Below are 16858 nucleotides of genomic sequence, written 5' to 3' on the forward strand. Positions count from 1 at the left end.
GAACCAGGTGACATAAGGGGTGGGGATGCCACTGCCCTCCCATTTTCACTCTGGCAGCTCTGCCTGGATTAGTGTGTCAGGCTAGGATTCGCAAGATCTGATTTATGAAGACATACCCTCCAACCTTTCACAGGTGAAAACTGTGATACATGTGGTCAAACAACATCAGCGTATGGTCACAAATGCAAAAGTTATTAATGAGAAATAACACATATGCCAGGAGATGCTGCAGCAGTTGGCTTTTCTGTGAGCCTACTGGAAAAGGCAAGATTCTACCACCTCCTCCTCTCCTCTCCCCCTGCTGAGTTGAGTGGAAGCTACTTTTGCACTTTGAGCTCAGTATACAGCAGCTGAAGTAAGCAGGGGACAAAGGGGGAAAGTGGGAAGAAGAGAAAGAAACTTAAAAGAAATATTAGGACAACAAAGGATTTATTGGGACTGTCCCCGCCAAACTGGAACAGTTGGAGGGTATGTGAAAATAATGGAACAAGTTTTTGCCAGGTATTCTTTTTCAGCCATACCTACTTCACAGTGTTCTTATGAGGACAAAATGGGGGTGTGGAGTGGGAAAGAAACTTGTGTGTTGCACAAGTTCCTTGAAGAAAGGGTTGGGTATAAATTTAGTCAATAACACCAGTAATTGCTTCAGTGCATTTCACAGTGGGATCTGTCTTCCCTGTAGATTTTGAGGGAACTGTAGGCAGTTCAGGATGCCAGAACCTTTTGATAGTGAAAATATGAGATTTATTTTAAACCACAATGGCTGAAAGCTGATTTACTCAGGCACAATTGAAGCATATCTGAGGAAGTATCAACCTTTATCTGTGAGATCAGCTGTAGAGGCCTGACTTCAGATTCTATTATCCTGTAGTGTGAAATTGGGAAGAGCAAAAAGTATAGCTTTTTCTGTCATGCTCCTGGTTTTAAGGATTTCTTTCTTCAGAAAATGTTTTTCAGTACCTCATTAATGTTCATGCGAAGGATGCTATTACGATTTTAGACAATAATTTTGATACACAGAGAGAGAGAGAGAGAGAGAGAGAGAGAGAGAGAGAGAGAGAATGGACATACTGTATATCAATAGAGTATCAGTAGGGTATAGCTCTGCAACCTCTGAAACCCAGTTTCCTTATTAAAATTGGTAGATGTTTATGCAGGCATAAGAAATGTGAACTGGAGCTGTACAGATCATTCCCATGATATGCTTGCAAGAGGGCCCTAGATTTCCCTTCCTTGATATTAGTTAGCCACACTATAAATGTATCACACATGGAGTGGGAGGGAGAGAGGGGAAACAGGGAGAATAGCCATGGGTGTTATTGGAGTAAATAAAAACAACCCAGTGAATGAAAAGAAAAATCATAGGTTTTCTCACTACTGGGTGATTTTTTTTTTGGTTTCAAGATTTTTGTATATTTTTTTCTGCAAAAATTGTTTAAAGATTTGTAGGAGGAAAATGCAAACCTTTTTGGTGGTGGTGGGGCTTATTCATGCTGCTGAAGAAGAAAAGGTGTGCTTTTTGCTCTTACTTGGGGCAAGACATTTAAAACAGTTGACAATTTTTTTCAACAATGTGTCCTGGTGGCTTGAAACACCTATTCTCATCAAAGGTGAAAAGCCACAGGCCTAAATTCTCTTGATAGGCCTAAGTAGAGTAGACACATTGAATCAATGAGATTTACCTCTGTGGAGACTCACCCTTCAACAGTTGCTTGAATGGGTCTACTCCAGCTTGGACTAACCAGCAGGATGTTCCTGCCAGCACAAGTATTCTTCACTTCTCTGTTCAACAATTTATGGCAAGGTCTAATAACACAAACACTGTCACTGCACTTAATCCCTTACATGAGCTCTGCTTGGGCACTGTGCATGTAAACAGTGTAATAATCACATATTATTATTTCTGTATTATAAAACAGAAACAGCCTTATTTGTACCACCATTGTTTAACAATAGAAGAAGTTGTAGTTATCAGTGAACTTGAAAGGATATTTTAATTCCTGCGTGGGAATATATGGCATTATAAAGCTTAGTAAATCCTTTGTTGTTCTGTAAGTACGGATCACTCTGCTACACTGCCACATTGTTTGTTCCATGGTATTTCTCCTCCCTAAGAGACTAAATTGGAAGTAATTGATTCTCTTTTGCAGCGAATACAGCATTTTCCAGGATCTAGCACTCACAGAATCCTTAATGAAAAATAGAGGTGGCTGGCACATTTCCTCTGATGTATGTTAGTTTTCTTGAATGTTTGACGGGGAACATTTTTATTCATTTTAATGACTTGGAATAATTGCCATGCAAGTTTATTGAGCCTCTAGAGAACATTGCTTAAAGGTTACAAGACAGAAAAAATAATCTTGCTACAAAATACACTTCTACCTTTTCCCTCAATTCTGCTTCAGTCATTTTGTAAAAAATTGCTGTGTCTGTCTGTCTGTCTGTCTCTGACTTGCCCACATACACGCACACATTGTGTGTGTGTGTGTGTGTGTGTGAGAGAGAGAGAGAGAGAGAGAGAGAGAGAGAGAGAGAGGAATAGGAGTGTTCCATATATTTAGAGAGTTTATGTTATGTCAATGTGATTCTACAAAATATGTTTTGCCTATTGAGCTCTATCCATGTGTTAAGAAGACTTTGCACATAAGCACACACTCCAGTTTCAGTATGAGTCCTGGTTTGCATTGGACAGATAGGCATTTCCACTCCAGACCAGGATAATGTGCTCTCTCTCATTTTATGTCTGGTAAAATATTAGTAAACTAGATACTCAGGGAAGGAGGTTCCAGGAGAGACATAACCTTTGATAATTAACCAGAAACTCAGACATTCAGGTGCAGCTGCTGTGCTGTGCATGGAGAATGGGCTTCTTCCTTGCCTCTCTGGTGCACATACACAGCTTTCTTGGGTGGCTCAGGTGGTGGATGTGGTAAGAAGTCAAAGAAGAAAGAGACAAGCTAAGCAAGAAGGAAAAGATGAAGGGGCAGTAGCTGCTGCAGCTGCTGTGGCTGCTGCTCATAGCTTGTAAAGTAGGAAGGAGGGCAAAAATGTGTAACCTTTCCCACATCCCACAGCACTGCCATTCTGAAGCAACAGGAGGAGAATATGTGTAACTGTTCAACCAGGATTGCTGGCATTCCTGTGTTCTTGCTGCCCCCACTAGGGAAGCAATTGGTAGTTCATTTTCTTCTCAGATGAAGCAACAAATAATTTGAGCAATTTTCTTCTTGCTGTTTTTAGTTTGAAAGTTATTCTGTGCAAAATTTTCACATGCTATTTTTGTGCAGAAAAAGCACAAATATTTGTTCAAATGCTGTATCCTGAACAGTACAACTAAGCATAAATTTTGCATAGGATATATGCCAAACTGTGAAGATTCTCATCAGTCCAGGATTCTTCTTATCAGAGTTTCTTGAACATTCTTCTCATCTCTAGCCCCAAGCTTCCTACTGCTGATGTCTCTCTCTCTCTTTCTGTGAGCCCATGGCATGCTTGTTGTTGTTGCTCAGCAGCTTCTCTGAAACGAAATGTAGTTAGTTGCAGCTGCCTGTCCAGTCACATAAGAATATGAGTAAGGGGGAAGGATCACTGGAAACCAATGTTGTTTCCATAGTATCCAGGTCAATGGATGCTTCTATAGTGCTTCCTGCATCTGCCTCCTAGCAATGGCTGCCAGTAAACATCAGACATTCTCTGGTCTCTTTTCCACCTCACCAACTGTTACTGCTTTTTGTAACTGAATGAAGATGCAAATCTAAGTAAAATGCATGTAATGGAGGATCCTTGCTATTGGGAAGCCAGTCTTAACTAGGGGCTTATTTGTAGCTCGAAATTGTCTGATTGGGGCACTTCCATGTGTGACACAAGGTTTACTTCTTATTTGTGCCTCCTGATTATTAGTATTGTTCCTCTTGATTATAAGTATCTCCTGATTATTAGCACTCCTGTGGAAATTAAGGTGAAGATTTCGTAATGCATGTGAGCATTTTGGCCAATGTAAAAAGATACCAATCTGACTGAAGCAAGAATACTTTAAGGCTGCAGCCTTTACTTACCTAAGGAGTAAATCCCACTGAACACAGTAGGACTTACCTGTCAGCAAACATCATAGGATTGATATGTAGGTCTCATGTGCCTGTAGCCTGATCAATCCACTGTATGAATTACTAAGAGAGGTAAGAACAGCAGAGTGGGATGACACAGAAATTGGGAGTAGGATGAACTGTTGTAATAGCAGGAATTTACAGGCTGAGTTAAAAAATGATGTCACATTTTAAAGTAAAGATTTCGACCCAGCCAGTGATAACTCTGATTCCCATCCACTTCTGATAGTTTTGGTTTCTATCATATGTGATTCTCCAGGGTAGCCCCTACAAGACTGATGCTATGTTTCAGTCTCTGCCAACATTAGCTATAGTTGTAGCCCCATTTGATCAGTCCTAGAAAATGATGCACAGCCTATGATATGAGCTACAAATTCATATGTATTACACTATTCACCTTTTCCCTTGATTTTACAGGATTCATTTTCTTCACTTCCACTCAGAAACTAATCCTGTAATTCTTAGCTCCCAAACATAGAAGTGAATCTCATTTCAGTCTAATATTAAAAAGGGATGTCAGAGTGGGTTATTTAGCATAAAAAAATTAGCATTTTGAGAATGACCCAAAGTCAGTAATGAACTTCCCAAAAGCATCAGTGGGATTCTACAGAGCTGGGCTATCACATTTGCAGAATCCCTTCAAAATGTGTCCCTTACTCAACTGAGTCTGATCCCATTGACTTCAATAGCCAAATTTCTGCTGACCTGGATGGAAATAAGAACAAATTCCATCCATTCAGAACAGGATGTTTTTCCTGAGTAGGTCTCCACACTGGAGAGAACTGCTACATGACAACTAAAGAGCATATTGTATTAATGTAATAGCTACAATGACGACAAACAACAAACATCATGAGACAGAAAACTAGGACCATATCTTCTAAAGAAGCACCATTAGATCAAATGGAAAAACAAAGTGTTCTCCCTTGGCTGTTTTTATTGAAATGGGAATCAATTAAGGACAAATATTTTTCTCTTGCCCCCTGTAAATCCCCCCTATTAAAATATGACTCAACATTTGATTTTCTTTAGCTTTTTTTTGTCCCCCCCCCCCCCAAAAAAAAATCACTGTTTCAATATATTTAAAAATATTCCCTTAAAAACAGCAGGATACTTTTAAAAACCAAATTTCAACATAAAAATATCAATCTTCTCAGCAAATTGTACTAGTCATTAAATACAAGGTTTATATTAACATCTGAAACTTTGTCTCCATAGTTTTAGTGAGAACATTCTTTCATGTCTGTGGTATTATTGGTAGTATCTTTAGAACAGAGCTTGGAGTTAACTAGCAAATTAACTCATTAAGTTATCAATTCACTAAATTTTTCTAACAATTTCCACAACTCACCAGATTTCATTATTTTTAAAAAAATGCTTTAGTGGATTAAGTTATTTGAATTTGTTAGGGTGGATGCCTCTCCCTCTGCTAACTTCAGTAAAAGAGGAAGGAATGCCTCATGAGAAGAAGTATTAGGACCAAAAGAAATGCATCTCAAGATTCTGTTGTTAGGTAGACTACAAAGAGAATGATAACTTCCTGGAGCCTAGCTCTGGGCAACAGAATTGGCAATAATTAAAGAATGAAACAGGGGAAAAACATGTCTTGGAATGGTTGGGGTAGGACGGAATGAAGTGATTTATTTGGCGACCAACACCTTCAATCATCCAGGGTCCTTTAGCAATGTCAGGCCTTTTAGACCTGAAAGGAAGGTGTCTCCTCTATATGGAAGAAAAATGTTTGGAGTCTTTCAGAGGGCTGCATTGTGACTCATTTTTCCTCCTCTATTGATGATATTCTAGACCAATTTCAGTTGTATATTTGATATATTTCTATCATAAATACTATTTGGGGTAAGCTGCAGTGAGTTCCTCCACAACCTTAAAGCTAAGATGGGTCTAGAGAAAAGTGGGCTGGTTAGATACTTAATCATTAAAATTGGAGATCTACATATTGTTTTCCAGATCCTGTGATCCTGCAGGTGAAACATGTACTCTACCAATGGTCTTTGCGGACCACACTGCTTTATTGGAAGTCAGAAAAGATACAATGATTGTGTAGAAAAATATTCTGCATATGTTCAGACTCTCAAAACAATTCTGAATAAGAATCTTCCCTATTGATTAATTATTGTTGTGGTGGATCAGTGCCCACTACCTGAAAAAGCAAAACACTCCCTATTTACCTTCAACAAAGAAGGCTTTTAAAGAGTGTGAAGTATATATATTAGTGGGCATGGAGAGAAAATAGAGATCAGCATCAAACAGAATTGAAGAGGTTGTAAGATATGTTCTTATGTTTTGGGACAGCCTTTTCCAAAGTGACTGTTACGAGATATTTTTGACTCCTAGCATTCTGAGGCAATAATCACATTTTTGGCTTTACAATCCATACTGGGAAGAAATCTATGTTAGAGGAAAGTGATTTAAAAAGGGGAGGGGGAGAGCATATTTGGAGAAGCTAATAACAAAGTATACTCCCTCAGGGTCAACAGTGACAGCCCCCATGTCATTCTTTGTAAATCCCATTGTCTGGCTCAACCCTAATGTTTTCAAACAAGTTAATTAAGGATAATTCAACAAAATAAATAATTTGAATTATTAGTGTTTGTGGTAGTGCATTAATTTTCCAATTTTGACCATTAAACATTGGCAAAGTAATGTTCAAACCTAACATTCCAAGCTTTGTTATAGAACTAGGACTGTGTACTGTTGACAATTTGCAATATGTTTTCTGTGTTCATGATCAATACATTCATATATCATTGTTTCCTTTTCTTCGTATGCAGCCTGTATTGAGTTTGTACTGTGCTGCTGCTGTGTGTTTTTTCCCTGTGGCTAGTGTGTGGGGCATGTGTAAGTGTGTGACACGCTTTCATCTCTGTCATTTTGGCTCCATTCATTTTACTAACCTGGCCCTACTGGTTGCTAAGGGCAACTGGCTTATTTATTGCAGCACTAAAAGGAAAACACTTAGCTTTTCCATTTATTTGTCCTATACAGATTTGCATCTCTTTGTTCAGACATGCACATACCAAAAGACCTTTAGCACAAGAATCCCTTTTAAGTTTCAATCCAAACAAGGGCCTAAAATATACATTGCACATCTGTCATGCATCACAAAACAAGCACAATTGCTTCAAAGTAATGCCAGTAATGCCAACAGACCCTGTTGTTTATATATAGTTGCATCCATATTAATGGAAAGCAGAACATAAAGAGACTACTGAATTAAGCAATCCTTTAAGAACTGGTCACTCCTTTCAGCCTTAAGCAGCAGCCTAGTAGTTTACTTCTGAACACATTATTACTTTACTCTCCCTCCAACAGTTTCATTATCTCTATTATGATAAGCAAGACTGCTGCCATGTGTACAGATGGAATGCTTCCTTGGGCTGTAGAAAAAGGAATAATGCATTCACTCTACCTACCTCAGTGGTGAACCTTTTGGCGTTGCAATGCCATAGCCTTTGGAATCCAAGTTACCTCCCACCTTCATGGTGTCACATGGCTTTCTCTGCTCAATGTACTCATTCATGGTAGACTCTAGCAGGTAGGCATACTTCCCTTTGGATCTCCTCACACGTTTCATCCCCTCTTCTGTTGTCGGCACGAAAACAGAGGGCTCAGCTGACTTCATGTACGTCCACATCTTCTCAAAAACCGCTATTTTAGATCTCTGTCCAGAATAGCATAAATCCACTGCTCTTAGCATGTATTAATACACAGAGCAGAGATTCATACACCAAGGAAGACACACATTTGCTGGACTGTGTGCCTACATGTTGCATAAATATGTGTCCCTACATATTGATAAAGAGAGAAGAATACTCAAGACTGAAGGTTGGTTTGCAGAGATGAACAATCTCCACACAGACCCTAACAGGTATTGCTGTGGAGAAAGGCATTGTATGAATTGGCACTACCCTGATAGACTTCTGCTGCAATCTCAATTATCAAAATGGAACATTTTGTTGAACAAGAGCTAATACAAATGGAAAGGGAAATATATGAGAAAATAATTCAAAGATACAACAATTTAGCCTCAGTACTACCATTGCTCCTAAATACTGGTCCTGTGTTGAGGCTGTGACTCAGTGTCAGTGTGCATGATGGACAGCCAAAGAGTTCCAGATCTGATCTACAGAATCTCATTTTGTAGTATTACTATGGTTGACCTTCTATCAGGCTGGAAAAGATATTTCGAGAGCTGCTGTTTGTTAAACTAGATCCTATTCAAATGGTTGTACTCATGATCAATAAGAGAAATGGAACTTAATTATTTCAGCTGTATTCCATGCAGCATGGAGTAGGTGGGCCAGAAAAAAAAGAGATGAGAAACAGAAGACATTTGACCACAGGAAGACTTTTGGAGGCCTTGCTAAACAAGCTTCCCTTGACCGTAACATCAATGTATTTACATATGGTAAATGGTCCCATTAAATTACAGAGCAAACCAAGTACTTATTATTCTCTAAATCTGAGCTGCAAGTCATAGGGTAATTACTTTTGATGCTGCTAAGTATAATTACTCAGTAATCTATGGAAGCATATAATTACTCTGAGTTTCTAGGGTATTTATGGTATCTGGCAGAACCCTGAGTGTGCTGTATTTCCTGGGCTAGCATGAGACTTTTGCTCTATATATTGAAGACAGAACTAATTTTTCTTACCCTAAAGAATTCTTTAGTAGAGCCCGCATCTAGAGTTCCATAAGCAATCTCTGTTTGCTTGGCTAAGTCTTCAGCACTTTCTATGGGAGACACCATTCTCTCTACCGTCAAGAATGCAGCTAGATTGGCCGTGTAAGAAGAGATGATAATCAGGGTGAAAAACCACCAGACCCCACCAACTATACGACCAGACAAGGATCTGTAGGAAAAGAAAACAGGAGGAGTGAGGTGAATAAACAGAAGGGAGTAGATAAAATGCAGAATACAATCCATAGAACTCTGCTTTGGCACAAGCACAAATGGACAGGTGAGCAATTTGTTGAACTGAAGCCCCTATTATCTAATAGCTATGCTGACCAGAGCTGTGATGGAAGTTGCAGCCCCCAAATATTTGAAACACCACAGGTTGCCCACTCTGATCAAGTGGAATAGGGTTGGTGTGCTGCTTATCCAGACTTCAGTAAAGATGTAGGGTAAATTTTAGCCTGTGCTTGCATTGAAGAAGGAATAGGAACTTTATAGTCCTCTAGATATCTAGATTGGTTTGCAACTTCCAGTACTCTTCACCACTGGCTGTGCTGGCTAGGGCTGCTCTCAATTCAATGAATTCTGGACTGTGTGGTTCCCACTCTGTATTAAATGATGTCAATCAATAGCAGTTTTTCTATCTTAGCATCATAAACCATATGCCGTGTTTAGGATGTGGAGACAACTGTTCAGTGGTGGCTGCCCCATACTATGGGCTGCTTACATCATGCATGCACACCTCTGCACATACAAATACTACTTTTGTATTCTTCTCCCTACACAGATCTCAAAGAAATGGAAAGCATGTATTCATAGTAGAAGAATGAAATGAAACAAAGGGCTGGTACAGACCAACACTAAAAGCTGCCTTCCAGGAGGCTGCAGGCAGCTTGGGGGTGTGGTGTACACACTCTGCATGCCCCCATGACACTCTGAAGGTGCCCAGAGGGGCCACATGTCATCTGGCTTCGGGGCATCTTGAGGGTGTGGCAGTTACATGCTGCAAGCCCCCAACACAGCAGGAAGCCACTGCGGGGCCACACAAGAGCCACTAAAAGTGGCTTTTCCACAGCTGAAAAAATGAGTGGTTGAAAACTGCTCCTTTTCCAGCTGTCACCATGGCAGATTGGAGCCACAGCATGTGGCTACCACAGCCCCAATCCATCTTTGGGTGGAGCAGCTTTATGCTGCCCTATTTAAGCTGTCTCATTTCAGCCCAAAGTCTCACGTGCTATGTGATGGTCAATTTTTTATTTTTCAGAAAGCCCAAAGTGTTTGGGCCTCATCCCCAGTTGGCCTTATACCTAACTGGCCTTCTTCGATTTTCAGAAATTTCTGGAGTTGCAGAAATTAATGTTCACTTGTATAGAGAGGACTGTACAGCACCTGAAGAAGGCCAACTGGTGATAAGGCTGATGTTGGGCTTTTTTAAAAAATAAAAAGTTTTGGCCATCACATAACACTGGGCCTTTGTCTCCTTTCATTCTTCCCCTACACAAATCTCCAGAGATCAGTGGTGGGCAATGACTTCTATGGTAGGGATGCAGTCAAACTGCTCTGAGTTTCAATACCCAGAGTTATCCAGTGTACTGAACCCTATCCCCCCCACCCAAAGAGTTTTGACATTTTAGGTAGTTCCTTAAAAGTCTGGACTAAAATCCAAATTGAATTCACCACACCATTGACATGACAGCCACTGCCACAGATTTCCGTTTATGGTGGGGTAATTTAGGGATGTAAATATTCAATTATTTTATCCTTACAAGTGAGGACAAATGCTTTCCACAATTATCCCCAATGTGGAGAAAACACGTGTGTCTGTACAATTTTCATCCAATAGTTGCACATCTGGAAGTGCTTCATGACATGATTCTGCACAGAAATTCATGCTGGGTTTTTGTATGAAAAATCACTGTTTCCAGATAACCATGTCGTTTTTACTGCAAATACTGGCTGAATATGCTTTTATCCTTTCAAAAACCCACTTTTCTAGCCTTATGTGATAACGTTGTAAGACTTTTTTTCTTTCTATAGTGTGATATAATACCGTAAAAAAGCCAACAGGAAGAAAAGCAACAAATTTGAAACGTGGTCTTCTGCAGGTACTATAGATGGCAAAAACAAAACAAAACAAAACAAAACAAAACAACCCCTCCCCCAAATAAATGGGTCCCAGAACAAATTAAGCCTGAACTCTTCCTAGAAGCCATAACAATGAAACCGAGGTTATCATAGTTTGGATGCAACACAAGCTGATATGACTCATTTGAAAAGCTAATAATGATGGGAAAAGTGGAAAGCAGTAGGGAAAGAGGAAGCTTACATTATAGATGGATTAACTCAATCAAGGAGGCCATGGGCCTGAATTTGCAAGACCTGAGCAGGGCCTCTAGTAGGTCTCTTGTAGGTCTGTCATTTATAGGGTCACCATATATGCTGAGTTGAAATGACAGCAAATAATAACAATAAAACACTCTAGTGAGTAGTTAACCTTGGTCACACTGCAGAAATAATCCAGTTTGAGAGCACTTTAACTTTCCTGGCTCAGTACTAGGGAATTCTGGTAACAGGACAACTCTAGTTATGAAAAGGGGAGCATTTTTTTCATCCAAGAACCCCTTTTCAGAATATATGAAGTTGATTGTGGAAATATCATGTATGAAAAGATCTCACTGCCTCCATTTCCAAATGGTTTCTGTCAAGTATGTCTGTGATTCTGTAATTGGAAAATCACATCCTGTTCTAGTTGCTCCTGTTGGAGGAAAGTACAAATTATAGAAAGTAGCAAAAGGAACGGGGTGATGTAACCCAGCCTTTGTGCCAATTATCTAGGTCAAGATGAACGACAAATGTAGTATTTAGAAGACCCTGCTATGCAATTTGCATGGTGGATAGTTACATAGATAAGTAAGATGAAACTATCTTAGCTATGCATTCTGTTTATTCAGTTACATGTCATCTTTCATATTATGTCACACCCTCCTTCCCAAAACACCCATGAATGTTTTGAAAATAGCTGTAAAATGAGCATCTGGATGGAGGGAAGATGTTGCAATGTCTAATCAGAAATAAGTCATATTAAATTCACGAGATTTCAAAGTGTGTATAAGATTGCAACCCTTCTAATGTAGAGAGTTCTGGCCATAAATATATGGATTTCCATCCACCTCTAGGGATGGCAAGGCTATGGGTTACTATTCATTTTCTTGCAGAATAATAGAATTCTCAACATTCAAGGAACCCCTGCTAAGAAGAAGAGAGCAATGAAAAAGATACTTTGCACTTTGCAGTGTCTTTGGGGGAATTATTCTGTGCATGGGCATAGAATACAGGTGGTTTTGTTTGTTTGTTATTTGCACAGAAAATGTCTTTGGGCCCAGCATGAAGGATGCCAAGATTTACATCTCTAGTTCAGACTCAACTAAATTGCAAAACTGTTTTTTTCCCAGAGCTTGCTGTGAAAGAGAGAAAGAAACAGTGTATTTTAAGTTAAGTTCTCTGTTCTAAAAACAATATCCAAACTGACCCCTTGCATTGTTTTTTTATTATTTTTACAGGACACAGATGTCATTCTGGTATAGGTTTTCAACATCATGCAGTTGCTTATATAAACTTGATCTGAAGTCTATTTAAACTAGAGGAAGAAAGTTAATCTTGCACCTTTGAATATGTAACCTTCTGCTCTCCTAGATGAGAGACTTAAGAGGATACTACTCTAACAGGTTGGATCCTTGGTGCTCAGAAGAAACTGAATGTGTTATTTTCTTTTTCTGTAACTTTCATCAATAACTGTGTGATGACCTCATTAACACATTGACCATTTTATATCCAAGAAGACCATCTGAATGTCTTTTTCCAAATATGACACAAGAAAGTCTGTTATAGAAACTACATTCATTTTTCCTACAAATGGCAACAATAAGAGTTAAAATGTTACCTAATTAAAATAATCTTGCTTTTGCTATAGTGTAATTTCTTATAAATTTATTGGTTTTATTCTGGAGTATTATTATTTCTGAGCGTTCTATTTTCAGGTCTGTTGCCTGGATCAATAATCCAGCCATTCATTTAGAATAATATAACTTGCCAAGTAAGGCTGAGGTGGTTGGTGGTGGTAGTATGGGATAAAAATCAGGCAAGGATGTGCCCAGTGGCACACACATCCATAACAAATTGGCACCTTTCAGTTTACTTTGAAATGGTGAAAATGAAAAACTACCACCTCACTATATGAAGATGTCACTTTTGAATTCCTTAATGAATGCACAGGACATACAGATTTCAAGCATGGCCAGAACGCACAAATTATTATTTAGAGGCCATGTTGGCCTTGCTTGCTAAACTGTTAGTGGACAACCTTGGCCAGGAAACTACATTGAGTAGGCAGAACATGTACATTTCCTACTTTTTTTCCAACTCAGACAACTACAAAGGATAATTTTCCAAGGGGGGAGGGCAAAGTAATACAACGAAGAAGTAGCTGGTCTTAGCTCAGAAGGGGGAAGAAATGACAGTGTTTTCACAGGTGGAATGCACCTTCCCTTTCCTTTCCCAGGAGGCGAGGGCAGCCACATCTTCACTGTCTGAATTCCCTCCCACTAAACATCAGCAAAGGCCTTTTAAACTGACAATCTCTTCACACAGAAGATGGTCCTGTGTAAAATATGACATTTTCAGTGATTCAATACACAACACTTTCCTCCCCATACAGGTAAAAATTAAGATTGTTATTTAAAAGCAGGGATGGCCACAAGCATTTAAAAGAAAAGAAAGAAAAGCAATTCCATCTCTCTCAGCTGTGATTAATATCCCCACCAATAACTACACTTCCAGAGAAAACTTCACACATCCATGCCCTGCCATTTTCTCATTGAGAAATACATGCCAAATAAGGCTGGGTGTGGCTCTTTTGTTTGTTGTTGTTGTTATTATTGTTGTTGTGTGCCCTCAAGTCATTTCTGACTTATGGTGACCCTACAATGATCCTATCGTAGGGTTTTCTTGATGAGATTCTTCAGAGGGGGGTTGTCTCTTGTAACCTGCCTCAAAATATGATGGTATCCCTTCTCAATCATCTTAGAAGTTTATCACAGGTCACACAGTATATATATACCCAACTCCTTTCCAGGCAAGCATTCTCTGAAGATGCCAGCCACAGATGCTGGCAAAACGTCAGGAAGAAACTCTTCTAGAACATGGCCACATAGCCCGAAAAGCCCACAAAAAAACTATGGATGCCGGCCATGAAAGCCTTTGAGCTCCTTTTTACCTTCAGAAAATCCCAAAAGTAAAAAGGAGTTGGCTTTGCCAACTTTCTGTTCAGATCAATGTTGCGTTATTGCTTATTAACCCCAATGTGTCTGAAAATCAACCTGGTTTTGTGGGGTTTTTTTTCTGGATTTTAAATTCCCATTTCTGCACAGGATCTGTCCCATATGATAAACTCCTTAGATTTTTTTTTCTCCTTGAGTTCAGCCACCTCAGTTCTGGCCAACAATGTCAAATGATTTGACTACATGAATAAATAATGTAAAGTCACATAAATAAAGGCATACTACAGATTTGTATCAGAAGACAGGATAAACAGACATTAATAGTTTTGATCAATAAGTAAAATCTAATCTTTCCTCTTCCTCTGTTTTTTTCTTATTTCCTGGGCTAAGGATCCAAGAGCCTCCAGATTAAGCTTGCATGTCTTGCCTATTCCCTTCTTCTCATTTGGTCCCATGTCAGACTTTTGCCAGTCCCCATTGGCTTCCTTTCCCTCCATCTTTCTCCCAGACATCTGCCTGTCAACTATAAGCACTTACATCAAGCACAGAGGTACCAAACAAGGATAGCTGGCTAGTCTTTAATGTCGTCATGACTGCTGATGAAGGCCATTTCACTCTGACAAGCCGCATTTGCATGTCAAATAAACATATTCATTTCCAGCTGCAAATTATACAGCTTTTCTTCCTCTCTGAAGCCAGGATAATTTTATGATTTAAATTCCCTCAGCTGTAGTTAACTCAATCCAAGCCTTAAGGTCTCAGAGCTGCTTTCCTTCTTCTTAATCACTGAATCCCAATGCTTGTCATTTGCATCTTACCTAATTGTATATGGCTGTCATTACTTGTGGGTCTGGTGAAGCTGTGGGAAGTAATAGGAACTGTTTTTTTTTAAAGGATCAAAATGTGTGAATAAATGGCTATCAATCCTGCCAAAAGATTTTTCCATTCTTAATTTTAAAAATAAAAATGTTTTCCATCTTCCTTTATTTGTTTCCTTAAATCTGAGAGTACAAAATATACATGCTAATCTAGTACAAGGATTAGATCTGAAAGTGGCTCCTAATTTCTCTTGTATAAAATGGTCCCTTAAACTAGATGAAGTCATAAACAAGTTTCTTTATTCAGATAGCTCCCTTAAATTAAGAGAGTCTCTCCTGTCAGAAATCTCATCAGAACAAATCCTAGGCTCTTTTCTGAAGTTAAATAGCTAACAACACTATCACACACAATCTTCACCACTCAAGGACCAACCCATGGTTTGATAAAGAGTGCAGCACCCTAAAAAGAACTCTAGTGGCAAAATATAAGCAATATAGATGGGGTACAGACTGCCAGAAAGAGGCGGCCAGTAGCCGCCTCTCTTTTCCATATGGCCACGCTGCAGCAACCAAATTGCACAGTACGACTACATGGAAAGCAAAGGTGGCACGAGCACATTGCTCCTGCGCACGCCCATCTGGATGGCGTGCAGCAGTGACATCATTGCTACGCGCACTGTGTATACAGAGCCGCGCAGCAATGACATCCTGGTGACATCCTAGGGTTGTGGGGCGTCTGGAAACAGCGTCCCAAGGCAACCCTAGCATGTTGCCAAGATGTGCTAAAGGGCCTGTCTGTCCAGGGCTATAGAATCTCTGACATGACATTTCTACCTAAAGATTAGTTAGTGTTAAAAAAGAAATATAACAATTAATTAAGGAAAAAAAGAACCAGGCAGTGAGAACTAACTGGCAAAGCTTAATTGCTGCTTCAAACACACGACTCTGCCACATTATGGAAACTAGTGTCCAGGGGCTGGCAAAACAATGTCTATCAATTAGACACTCATATCCCAGTAAAAACTTGAGAATCATTCTTTAGTAAAATGTGACATTGTAAACATGCACAAAGAAAAACAGCAACATCTAAACTGGAAGGCAAGTAACAAGTTGGGATGGGAGGTATGCTACCCAAGCCCCAATTTTGGAGTGGGTGAAGGACAAAGCAATTAGCATACACTTCCAGAAGAAGTGAATGTCTAGTCATAACCAAATGTAGGAAGCGGTGCTCATCTCTGTTACTAAGCCAAAGAGCCAGCATTGTCCAAAGATGTGTCTATGATCATCTGGCCAGCATGACTGCACAGAACACTGTTACCTTCCCACTGAAGTGGTACCTATTTATTTACTTGCACTTTTACATACTTTCGAACTGCTAGGTTGGGAGAAGCTGTGACTAGTAACGGGAGCTCACCCATCATAAAGCACTTGGGCCTCGAAGTGCCAACCTTAGTCTTAATCACTAAGCCACCACATTTCACATGGAGAAAGTAACTTGCATAAATTAGTCTACAGGTTAGAAAAGGCATTGAGTGTGCAACTGGATACCCTCCCAATTTGTCAAGACGCATTGTTTTTATGCAGAAACATCTAGTTAGGAGGGTTAGGAGATTCTGAGTGTGCAGGAGGGAACTTGCAAATATTGCCTGGCCTCCTCTGACCTACAGGAGGGAGTTTTTGCTGAATCCTGCTGCCCAATCATGCGAGATGTACTTGTGGGAAATTTTATATTGCAACTTACTGGTGCACCTCAGGTCACTCTTTTAAAATTTTCCTGATATTAATAAATAGTGATTCTGTAACTGAACTGGGAAACAAAAACCTCCACACTTCAATATATCATGTAGTGGAACAGCAAAAAACCACAATAACAACATTCAGAAAATCCTGGTTGGCCCAGCCACACAAAACCAACTTTGTGTGAATCCATGTATTTATTTATATATGCACACACACACACACAC

The 16858-nt window shown here is 39.5% G+C and overlaps 1 protein-coding gene across 5 annotated transcripts in view; it reads right to left on the minus strand.

The window, feature by feature from the left end:
* GRIA1 (glutamate ionotropic receptor AMPA type subunit 1) overlaps window positions 1-16858 on the minus strand; it is a 166436-nt gene that overhangs the window by 20686 nt on the left and 128892 nt on the right. For all 5 annotated transcript variants that reach the window (XM_042450323.1, XM_042450324.1, XM_042450321.1 and 2 more), the window contains exons 10-11: window positions 8777-8975; window positions 7535-7782 (exon numbers count right to left, since the gene is read on the minus strand). In XM_042450323.1, the coding sequence (XP_042306257.1) occupies window positions 7535-7782; window positions 8777-8975 (447 nt within the window). The remainder of the gene's footprint in view (window positions 1-7534; window positions 7783-8776; window positions 8976-16858) is intronic.

The sequence above is a fragment of the Sceloporus undulatus genome, chromosome 2 (assembly GCF_019175285.1).
Source record: "Sceloporus undulatus isolate JIND9_A2432 ecotype Alabama chromosome 2, SceUnd_v1.1, whole genome shotgun sequence".
In the NCBI taxonomy this organism is placed as follows: Eukaryota; Metazoa; Chordata; class Lepidosauria; order Squamata; family Phrynosomatidae; genus Sceloporus; species Sceloporus undulatus.